We start from the raw sequence: 11,813 nt of genomic DNA, 5'->3' as shown, positions 1-11,813 counted from the left end.
TGTTGAGCACTATATTCCACTGCCACTATGTCTATTTCCTGCAAAGAGAGTACAGAGCTTGGTATTCTCACAAGTCATGTCACTGCCATCAAGCAGTTGCTATTCTCATGCTTCACCCTTGTACTGAAAACTATGTCATGCATGATCAAATTCCATAACAACATCATTCAACTAATATAAGTTATGATCCAGGGCTGCCGCTGGTTGAAAGAACAATTCTGAAAAAAATGCAAGCACTAAAAGAAATCAAACTTGGAGCTTAATTAAAAATCATGAAACTGTTGTCTTGGATATTCTAAATAGTGTTGGGGATTGAGAAAGGACAGACCATGAGCCTATTCAAAGAGTTAAACAATTTTCAAGTAATCATAATGGATTATCTTGCCAAATAGATTGTTCTAAGCATTGTCTAAATTCTATCCAACAGTGAATGCCATCATCTTCTCTGCCGCCGCCGGTGTGGATCCAACCAGAATACAGGAAAATGATCTAAAGAACACCAGCATATTTCAAAAGAAAACAAAAGAAGAGAAATCAATGGATGGAGCGGAATTATCATCACTTATGGATCACCATTCACCAATGTAATAGGATGGATCCAGGAAACAACACAATGACTGAATTTGCTAGAGTAGCTCTTTGTTTGCTGGTTCCCAATATTTACAGCAGGTAGAAGTCTTGAAACTATACGAGTAAAGTTTGTAAATATGAGCTGCGTGTGTACAGTGCCCAGCACAGCCCAATCTGATCTGAGTATTAAAACAGATGATAGATATATCACATTCCATTCTTCAACGATGTGAGATGGTTGCATTGAATTCATTCCTGCTATGTAATAAGGAAATTCAACACAACAATGTTACCTATTTGTGTGCATCACTTTCTGCGTATCTGCAGCCTGTATTCCCTGGATGAGTTCATTAACTTTTCCATGGATCTGGAACACCAGTACCCTAAAAAAACTGAGCCCGCTAGAGCTCACTCTGGGATAGATGTGACATGGCGGGGAGCTCGGCGCCGGTCACTCGGGCGCCGAGCCTTTAATACCTATGGGCCCCGCGCCTCTCTTACTCTCTTCCTCTCCCTCTCTCGCCTGCAGAGCAGAGCCGCCGCCGCCGCCGCCCGTGCCCGCGCCGCACCGCTCCCGCTCCACCGCGCATGCTCCCGCGCCCGCGCCGCGCCACCGTGGACGGCCCGCGCCCCACGGCCGACGAGCCTCGACGTGCAGGAGCGCCGCGCCCCGCGGCCGCGCCGTTGCCCGCGGCTGGCCGCCCGCGCCGCCCCTCCGCCGCCATACCGCGGCCAGCGCCCCTCCGCCCGCGCCCCGGTCCCCTCGCCCGCCTTGCCGCCCTCCACCACCGGCCTCGGCCGCGGCCGCCGTGCCTCCCGTGCCCGTCGAGCCGGACTCGCCGCGCGGAGCCCCGGGCATCCCGCGCAACTGCTGTCGTCGGCCGCGCCACCGCCGACCCCGCCACCTACAGCGGCCGGCCGTGCCACCGCCGGCCCGGATCGTCGGCCTGACCCACGCCCATCGTCCGCTGCGACTCCGTCGACATCCGCAGATCAGTCGTTGGAAAGGTAAACATTATGAATATGCAATGTACCTACTTAGTTGGCATTTGTTATTTAATAGTTAATGTGATGATTCGGGTAGTTGATTTAGTTAGTGATGTAGTGAGATATTTACGTAGATAGATAGAAACATAGATACATAGGTACATAGATATAGTTAGATAGCTACTTAGATATGTAGTTATATATTTAGTAAACTAAATATGATCTAGTTATTTAGTGAGTACACTGTACATATATACGTAGTTATTATCTTATTTACTTAGTTTGTAGTTAGAAAGTACTTGTTAGGTACTATCTATCGTCTAATTTGGACTAAAGGACATGTGTTTTGTTAGTGTTTGAACTAGATGGACAACCTAGTGACCATATATCATGGAGGCACCGTTAGAAACGATCGCTATGGATATGTTGAGTTTGTTGACATACAAAGCGTGCCTGTGCTATTCAATGATATGCCTTCATTTAGTGAGATGGTTGCAAGGGCTCAGGATGAGCTGCATTGCCTTGGAGATGATGGCATTGCGGTTGATGGTGTACTGCACCTAGGTTCTCCTCCCAACATCTTCAGGCGAATGATCTCAATTGGTTGTGCGGATCAGTGGGAGAACTATGTGAGATCGGCTATGAAGAGCCAGCTACAATGTTTGGACGTGGTTGTGCGTCGGGTGTTAGTTGATCCCATCCATCATGGGTTTACCCCAGCAATGGATCAGTAGGCACACATCAACCCTCCCATTCCGTAACCTTATCTATATGTGGAGATTGCACCTACGGTTCCCGATGCTCAATCTGCCCCGAATGCGGTAGTTGGAGATGGTTGTCAGACTCATGTTTCCGTGGCAGATCCTCCTTATGAGATCCCTTTGACACAGAATCATCCGAGTAAGTGTCTTAACCGCATGGTTTTTGGGAGCTTACCCCGTTCCTTACATCTATTTCTTTCATTCTTTCCTCATTTCTCTACTTATGTTGCAGGAGACATTCCTGAGAATGTGGATATGCCCTCTGTTGCTGCACAAGTGCACTTTGGAGATGGATTCCGTGGCTCCAATAGTGTTGAAATTATGCATGATTCGGAGCCATATAAGATGGCTAGGGCTCTTGATTCTGATGATGATCGCCCTGTTGGAGAGCTGACGGAGAGTGATGTTGGGATGATGAGGCGTATCTTTCCCGGCCGTCGTGATCCTAGAGTTCACGAGTTCAGCGATCTTGCTCATTTCGATCAGGCGTTTGCAGAAGGACGTGATGATGAGCTCCTAGAAGCTCCTGAGGCCGGTCCTAACATGATAATTGAGAATGGGAGGATGTTCAATGACGTCCCTGCTTTGAAGAGGTGGTTGCAGGCTTTTGCAGTGATACGAAAGAGACCTTATAAGGTATTGCATTCATATGCGGAGCGCCGTTACACAGTTGTGTGTGACAAGGAACGCTGCCCATGGAGGGTTTGTGCAAGGAAGCAATAGGTAACCAGAAAATGGAAGATGACAAAAGTTGTCGGACCACACAATTGTGTTGACCATGAGCTGACACTGAGGCATCGGTAGTTGACATCTACCCTCATTGCCAAGCGGTTGATGGGAATTTTGTAGGGAGAACCCAACATGAAGGTGAGGACAATTATCAGGACTATTGAGGCGTTGTATGGAGGTTATGTGATAACTTATGGTAAAACATGGAGGGCTAAGAAGCGAGCATGGAAGATGATATATGGAGACTAGGAGGATGGGTATGAGCGGCTGCCAATGCAATCAAAGCGGTGAATCTAGGCATGCATTATGAGTACATCCCAAAACCAAATGCATGGAAGGATGGGAGGCAGATATTCTTTCGTGCTTTCTGGTGCTTCCCTCAGTGTGTCGAGGCCTTTAGGCAGTGTCGTCCCGTCTTCTCCATTGATGGTACGTTCTTGATTGGTAAATACCAGGGCACACTTCTTATAGCCATATCCTATGATGCGAACAACAAGTTGGTTCCTTTGGCATTTGCTTTGGTTGAGAAGGAGAACAATGATAGTTGGGGATGGTTCTTGAGGCTAGTCCGGATACACGTGGTTGGGCCTGGTAGGGAGGTTGGCGTCATATCTGATAGGCACCAGGGCATACTTAATGCCGTGTGAGAGCAGATAGAGGGGTATGCACCTTTGCACCATCGTTGGTGTACTCGGCACCTTGCCGAGAATCTACTCCGGAAGGATGGTGTGAAGGGTAACTTTGATCTATTCTAGGAGGCTGCTCGACAGCTTGAGGACAAGTACTTTCAGGAAAAGTTGGAGCAGGTCAGAACCACATCAAATGCAGAAGGTAGACAATGGCTCACAGGTTTGATGAGGGATTTGGAGAAATGGATGAGAGCTCACGACACCGGTGGATGGAGGTACGAGTTTTAGTGCAGCAACATGGCGGAGTCATTCAATAAGTTGCTATTGGGGATACGTGGTATGCCCGTGAATGCAATCATTCAATTCACCTTCTATAAGCTTATTGCCTGGTTCAACGATAGACACACCCATGCATTGCAGTTGTGGAGTGATAGAGAGATATGGGCTCCGAAACCAAAGGCACACCTAGAGAAGGCAAGAGAAAGGGCTGGCACATATGAGGTTACATGCTTCGACCACGCCACAGGGACTTATCAGGTCGAGCATAGGGGCGGTACAACGTCCGATGGTGAGGTCCGAGAGTCGAGGATACATGTGGTTGTCCTCCAAGATTTCAAGTGCACTTGTGGTAAACCAAGGCAGTACCACTTTCTATGTTCTCATTTGGTGGCAGCAGCTAGGCATCGCAACTATAGTATCGAGAGGAGGATACCTCATGAGTTCAGTGTTGACACGCTTGTGCACACATGGAGCCCCCGCTTCGTGCCTTTCTGGGACCCTAGAGAGTGGCCTCCATATGATGGGCCGAAGTACATCGCGGATCCAGCTTACCGTTGGAACAAGCGTGGATCAAGGCAGAGGATGAGGCATAGGATGGTTATGGATCAGATACCCAGAAGAACAAGGCATGGGAGAGGAACTCCATTTGTTACTGACCCCGAGTAGTATGAGTGCGGCAAGTGTAGTAGACTTGGCCACAACTCACGAAGTTGCCATTGGCAGATTAGTGAGGTGCGACTATTGGTTGATTTTATTATTTTATATTTGTCATATTCATTTAATTAATTATGCATGTCTCAATTTATGCTTGTATTTGTGTCAATTACTTATACATTTCTAAGTTCTTGTTTCATTATATATTGAAATTCTAATTCATTCACTTTTTTTCTAGGATGGAGCAATTCCACCTGCTCGACCCGACGTACGAGGCGACCCACCGAGGACGTCTCATAGCGCTGGGGCAGGTAATAATCTATAAGTTTTGTTCAAAATTTGGTGAGCGTACATGTGTTCGTGAAGTAACAGGAGACTATGTTTTATTCGATGCAGGACCTTCCGTTCCTTCGTCCTAGAACCCACAGTGGGTTCTTGGACATGCGGTACGACGACAGGTACACTCCTTTCCTACAAAGAGCTGGCCTAGATGTCATCTCTTTTTAGGTCCGTCGTGATTTGCCCAAGTTCAACTCAACGGCCATAACTACTTTGGTTGACAGGTATTAAATTGAATCATTGCCTACATTCATGGCCATTTGTTCATGCAATTGACTTTTTAACAAGTAATCTTGCTTTGTCTTTAATATAGGTGGTGGTCGGAGACTCACAGCTTCCACCTACCTTTCGGGGAGATGACAGTCATGCTCCAGGACTGTCAGAAGATGCTAGGCCTAAGGATTCATGGCAACCTAGTCACCGGGCAGTGCAGGTTAGAGGGCTGGAGAGCACGAGTGGAGGCCTTCCTTGGGCGTGAGCTTGGCGAGCAAGGGGCTCACACTTCTGGAGTTCCCATCTCCTGGCTACGGGAAGAGTTTGCACAGTGCCCCAAGGAGGCAGATGAGGAGACAATTGGGTACTACTGCAGGGCTTGGATCCTACACCTGTTTGCCTGCGTTCTCTTCCCCAATGCCATGGGTGACAGTGCATCCTAGATGTGGGTCCACTGCCTCACTGACTGGGACCAAGCGGGTCACTACAGCCGGGGCTCTACAGTCTTGTGTTTTCTATACCGGCAACTGTGCGAGGGGTGTCGTCGGTCTTCGTCCAACCCATCACTTGGTGGGTGCATGTACCTATTACAGCTGTGGATGTGGGCTCGTCTTCCAGTTGGCCGTCCAGCGGTTCTGGCTCGTCGTGAGTGGTTCCAAGGTCAGCCTCCAAGTCGGCAGCCAACGTGGGTGTACCTTTGGGACCAGGTTAGGGTTCTGTACGCGAGGTTAGACCGGGCGTACATTGAGTTCACGAACGACCTAGACACGCTGACGGCGTCTAGTGTAAGTAAATTTTATTTTCCATGCTGGTTTGAAAAGGATTAGTATACCATCTAACATCTTGTTTGGACATGTTGCAGGTGAAGTGGGAGCCATACAGTGGAGAGGGCACACTTCCTTTTTAGTTGAGCAACGTCTGTGGGTTCGACGATGACTTCTATAGGATGAGGTGCCCTCTAATCTATTTCTATGCTGTCGAGTTTCACCTGCCAGATAGGGTTGCACGCCAATTTGGAGTGAGACAGCTTTGGCCTACGGCTCTGTTCTGGACTGGCGTTGACTTACACAAGTAAGTGTTTTGATATTTCAAATGTCCCGTGATGGTCCATTTCTATTAATATGGTGACATGTACATGAATTCAAGTAATGATGACATACGTGCCGGTTAGATCATCAGAAGAACAAGAAGATTTTTGACTGGGAGAGGCACCACCAGTCCTTCATTGAGCAATGGGAGGAGATGCACGACAACGTGGACGGCAACAACGAGCCGCACACGAACCGTGAGTTTAGGCGGTACCAAGCTTGGTACCAGTGTGCGACACGTTGCAGGCTGAGGGTACAGTGGATAGAAGATGACTACGCTGACATCAAGTCCTCCGACATTGAAGACACGGCGTATGACCAATCGACTCGTGCAGGATGGCAGGTGGAGGTAGGACCGATCTTGGACAGAGTGGTAAGCCAATTGCCTTAATTTTCTACGTTAAGTTGCAGAACAGTACATTAGGCGTTCTTGGACCGACATTAGGAGTTATCTATTTTAGTTAGTGCCACCTTCGAGCCGTATCACCCTTATAATACGTTAGATTCTTGTACAAAAGAAAATAAAACCTATTGCTATCTGTTCAGAAGTATTATTACTGACAACTTTGTTGCAGGGCAATACACTCAAATGCTCAGTTGAAGAGATTGAGCGCATTCGGCCAAGGGTCAGTGACGACTACATACTTGGCTTCCTAGGCGTAAGATTAAAAATATTCTTTCAAACATATCATTAATACGTTAGATTCTTTTAGTTAACATAGTTTTGTACAACAGAGGCTGTCACGTCGTCTACGCCGTACGGCTGGTCGTTGTGGTTGCAGGACAGACACGACGCAAGACGTGTACGTTCCTTCCGTAGGCAGAGGAGGCTTGGGTTCCTCTAGCCAAGCAGCTATAGGGGACGGGGATGAGGACGAGGAAGACGACGATGGCGACGATGTGGACAAGAGGCAAGAGGAGCTTGGCCCCTCTCAGCTCCATGACACTCCCTCGACTCATCCTACACCGCCTCTAGGCACTAGGCGACGCCGTCCGCGTGACCCTTACACTCCAGGTATGAGCGCTCTCGGTCACAAGGGTAAGGGCAAGAGTAGGAGGCAGTGAGGGATGTGGTAGTTGTTAGTATGCACTATTATGGATTTTGTATTTACTTTTCTGTAACTATTTGGGACTGTATGGACATTGTGGACGATTTGGACTGTGCAGGACATATTATGTTGGTTGTGATGTTCATTGTGGTTGCATTTTGCTCCTTGGATGATTAAATGTTTGGAATATATAATGATGTCTCTGTTTGTAACTGTGGATGCTCCTAAAACAAGGGAAACTCTTGTGAATTTTTTCCGTGAAACATTAATCATACTACACTGCTAAAAAGGCACAAATGTAGTACACAGATTAACTATAAATTTATTAGAACGTGTATAATCCAAACGTATCGTACATACGCTTTGTAGATGAATCTAGGGTTACCAAGCAATAGTGAATGAATCTATGCTTTTTGGACAATAAAAATAGACTTTTCATATACAAGGACAACAACGATTTATCACATCACTGACATAGTACTGGCATGCAAGGAAGCACAACTCCACTCTATCTCCACCATCCATCTTGTGACTGTTTGATCCAAGGGCTAAGGTGAAGAGGCACACAGATCGCTGACATGGCACATTAAGAGGCCTCCATTCCTCCTCTCAACCTATAAATAACCACTCACTCCCTCTCATTCACACACACAACAAGAACAAGGGGCCTCCCCCATCACCCCCGCCACCACCACCACCAACAATGGGAGGCTACTATGGAGAAGGTGCAACACAATTTGCTATGTGGCCACACTACTAGGATGACTTTATCTTTTCACATGCCACATCTATGTGTTTGTTGTTTGGTTTAATTACCTAAGGCATGTTAGGTTTAGTCGAAGGAAACTCTGTACCCAGGTTTGGTACATGTGTTTGGTTCTCACATGCCATTTCATGTGTTTCGTGTGTTGAATTATATAATGTCGTATGTCATTAGGTTTTATTTATAGCACGTGTTCACATTTCAATACATCTGTAACATTAAGCGGAATATTGAGACCATAAATAATGAAAACAACCACATAATGAAAAGTTCAATACTATGCCACATTAAACAACATAATAATACTAGAAGTACATGCCGACAGTACACATAGGGGCAAATGCACTTCCAAATCCTTAGTCTAAAACATACTGGGTTAGCAACTCATCATCCGAGTACCAGTCCTCTACTACAACCCTGTTGCTGTGGCTAGGCTCACCTGCGTTGCTTTGACCTACCTGTCGCCTGTAGTAAGCGGCCTCTGCTTCATCTGTGGCCGCTGTGGCCTGAGTGAAGAACGCGTCGTCATCCTCCTCTGCCTGTAAGCCCACCTCTGCTAGACCGATGAGCTCGCTCAGTCTGCTAGTGTCTTCCTCAGCCTCCTCCGCCTGCAAGCCCACCTCTGCTAGAGCGATGAGCTCACTCAATCTGCCAGTATTGTCCTCAGCCTCCTGTGCCTGCAAGCCCGCCTCTGCTAGAGCAATGAGCTCACTCAGTCTGCCAGTGTCGTCCTCATCCTCGTCCCCCTCATCAGACAACACAATCGGTGATTGAACGGTGCGACCAACTCGCGATCTATGCTCATCTAACTTCTCCTCATACCTTGCACGAGCCAGCTCTACGGCATGTTCCTCGCTGCAACCAATCCCTTCATGTATGAAATGCAATCAGTTAGCAACGCGATTATATTACATTTAAAATTGGGCAACGAAAAAAAATGCTTTCAAGCACTCACTGGCACATAATGCAACAACATGCTCATTCAAGACCTGCATCTGTACTCTTGTCTCCTCCCTTGCCTCATTCCTTGCCCTCTCCTCCTCTAACATCATCCATCTCTCCAATCCCCATTTGTTAAGCCCAACATCGATCGGGTTACAAATACCATGTTGTCTAGCAAACTCACGCATCTTTTCTTTGTGATGTTTAACGAATAGGTTCACGTAGTCAGGTCTATATCCCCTCTTTCGTGCAATTACTTGCCTCTTCTTCAGTTCATCCAAGAACTTAGCTTGACCATCATAACATTCCCACCTGCATTTCCTAGTGCTCTGTTCAAATGGAAAATTATATCATATATGTCTTAGCAAAAGAAACAAAATACGATTTCATGTTTACCACAAAAATAACCAACCTCATCATACTCAACCATATGGCCGCAATAATGGCCTATTCCAAGCTCCGAAGGGACTAGGCCATAGTTGGATTTTACACCACATTCGCACATGACAGGAGGTGCTTTGTAAATTACCCTTTCTTTCTTCTTTTCCTTAACCTTTCACGGTTCTTCCGACCATTGGTTCTTAGGACCATACAACCACTCCTTGAAACGACACTTTGCCATTGAAAACACCTAAATAAGTAGACATTAGTACATGAACACATATAGCTCAATATTTCAACACATACACTTTGCACTTACTTCATGCTTGTTTGGACACACAAACTCCAATATATTCTCAGGTTTTATCACAGCTCGATCTCCACAATCGCACAGAGGAGGTTCCTCGAGTCGTCTAACTGTGGCTAGGTGCTTCTCCTTAGCCATCATTGGCAGAGGGTTAGGGGGGGTGGAACCCACCGCTTGAAGTGCTCACGTGGATGTCTCCCTCTAAACCAATCGTCGAAAAGGAGGTACCTAGGATCAAACTTGTCTGCACCGTTGATCCACTAAAAGAAAAAGCACCTCTCATGGTCCTACACAACAAGATTCCAACAAAACATTAGTAGCATACTTACACAAATAAAGAAAAAGGATAGTGGAAATAATTTCTTACATTAAAACGACTACATGTGTAGAAGCAACGCGCCGCTGTGTCCGGATGTTTCGATTGAAAAACATGGGCTAGGAAACCACAGTCACAGTTAGGGACAGGGAGGTCAGGAGGGACGGGGGCATCTTTGCTAGATGCGACGGGGTATAATTCTCGAGGACGACCCCATTTTCGCCAAAACTCCTCCCAAAACATTTCTTGCATCTAACAAAACGGATGTAATTTAACAAACATAAATCAAAACATCACAAATAAATGTCAATGAGTACCATAACTACAATACAACCAATTTTGTTCTAAGAACCGAAAGCAGTTAACATTAAACCCTAAACCTAGTGTTTCCCATTTGATGCACAACAATGAACCCATAACATAACTACATGCGCCTAGGTTTGCTAGCTTTTCCACGCATTAGCATCATCCTACGGTTGTATAATACATATATTGAGGGATAGAATGAAACCCTAAGTGATGACGATTATTACGTTCAAAAATTTGACTAATATATACCGAATCGATGCAAAAAAAAACTAGAAGGGTAGCGAGGATACCTTGCTCTTGAAGATCTATGGATCAAATCAAAGTTTCCAAGGTCCAATATGCCGATTCGTGAGGTAGGGTGAAGTGGGGAGAGAAAAAACCCAAGAGGGAGGAGAAAGAAGAGGAAGAACGCTCGGAAAGGAAGGTTGGGCCATGGTTAAATGGCAGGGAGCTCAGCGCCAGTCACTCTGGCGCCGAGCTCGGCGCCAAGATCTACGGCGTCGAGCTCAGCGCCAGAGTGACTGGCGCTGAGCTCCCTGCCATGTCACCTACCAAGCCTAGGAGCTCGGCGCTAGTGTCCCTGGCGCCGAGACATGTTAGCTCGGCGCCAGCATCAATGACGCCGAGCTAAGGGTCTATTTTCTGAATTCTTTCCGCCAGGGGTCTATTTGTGAGAAACTTTCAAAAATGGGCTAAAATGTAAAAAATACGGTAGCCGGGCAGAGGCAGCGCGATCGTTCACGCACAAAAAAAAGATAATCCACGTCGGAAACCTTTTTTGGGGGTTAAAATTAAAATAACACGGGCAGGGTGAGCGAGGCGGGGGCGTAGACAATACGGTTAAATATTTTTTTAGGTGTAGTAGATATGTTTTACAAATCCTAACCAAAAAAATTACATATCTATTAATGCATCTAAATATCTGATCCAACTTTGTGTGAGGTGTCGCCTGCCCTAAGCAAGATTTGTGTGAGGTGAATATTCTAGCCAATTTGGACTGTTGATTAAATGATTAGATAAGAGAATACTACTTGATGATTAGTAATTACGTGCTGCTGCTAGTGGCCTGCAGACAATTTGGACGAGAAACAATGGTGTCAATTTGGGACGCCGGCAGCGGCGCGGCGTGGCGTCTCACATCCGAACACCCAATCCGGCTGTACCGGCGTCCGGCGAACTGGCAAAGCACAAGAGAGAAAACGAACGGAATAGAACTGTAGGATCTCTAGTTAGCCTAGAGCGGGGTGAATAGGCCTGTTAAAACAAAACTTGAGCAATTGTCAAATTTGACCCACGGCACTGCCGCACCTACAGACAACTTCGAAGCCCAGTTCAAAAACTATGTATGGAAACTTAGATCAGAGAAATTACTGAGCTTCCTGCATGTATAAAGATCACAGATCGACAGTTAGAAGTGGTAGTAATGTCACACACAAGTAGATCGGCCACAAACCCTAGAAAATCACCTCAATATAATATGAAATGCAAATGAAGTAA

The 11,813-nt window shown here is 46.4% G+C and overlaps 1 protein-coding gene across 1 annotated transcript; it reads right to left on the bottom strand.

The window, feature by feature from the left end:
- Positions 1 to 1,021: 1,021 nt before the first annotated feature.
- LOC136464295 (uncharacterized) lies at positions 1,022 to 1,429 on the bottom strand. Its single transcript, XM_066463262.1, has one exon. It carries the CDS (start codon positions 1,427 to 1,429, stop codon positions 1,022 to 1,024), a length of 408 nt encoding a protein of 135 aa, XP_066319359.1.
- Positions 1,430 to 11,813: the final 10,384 nt, after the last annotated feature.

Source organism: Miscanthus floridulus, chromosome 1 (assembly GCF_019320115.1).
Source record: "Miscanthus floridulus cultivar M001 chromosome 1, ASM1932011v1, whole genome shotgun sequence".
Lineage (NCBI taxonomy): Eukaryota > Viridiplantae > Streptophyta > Magnoliopsida > Poales > Poaceae > Miscanthus > Miscanthus floridulus.
This window is presented reverse-complemented; position numbering and strand designations above follow the sequence as displayed.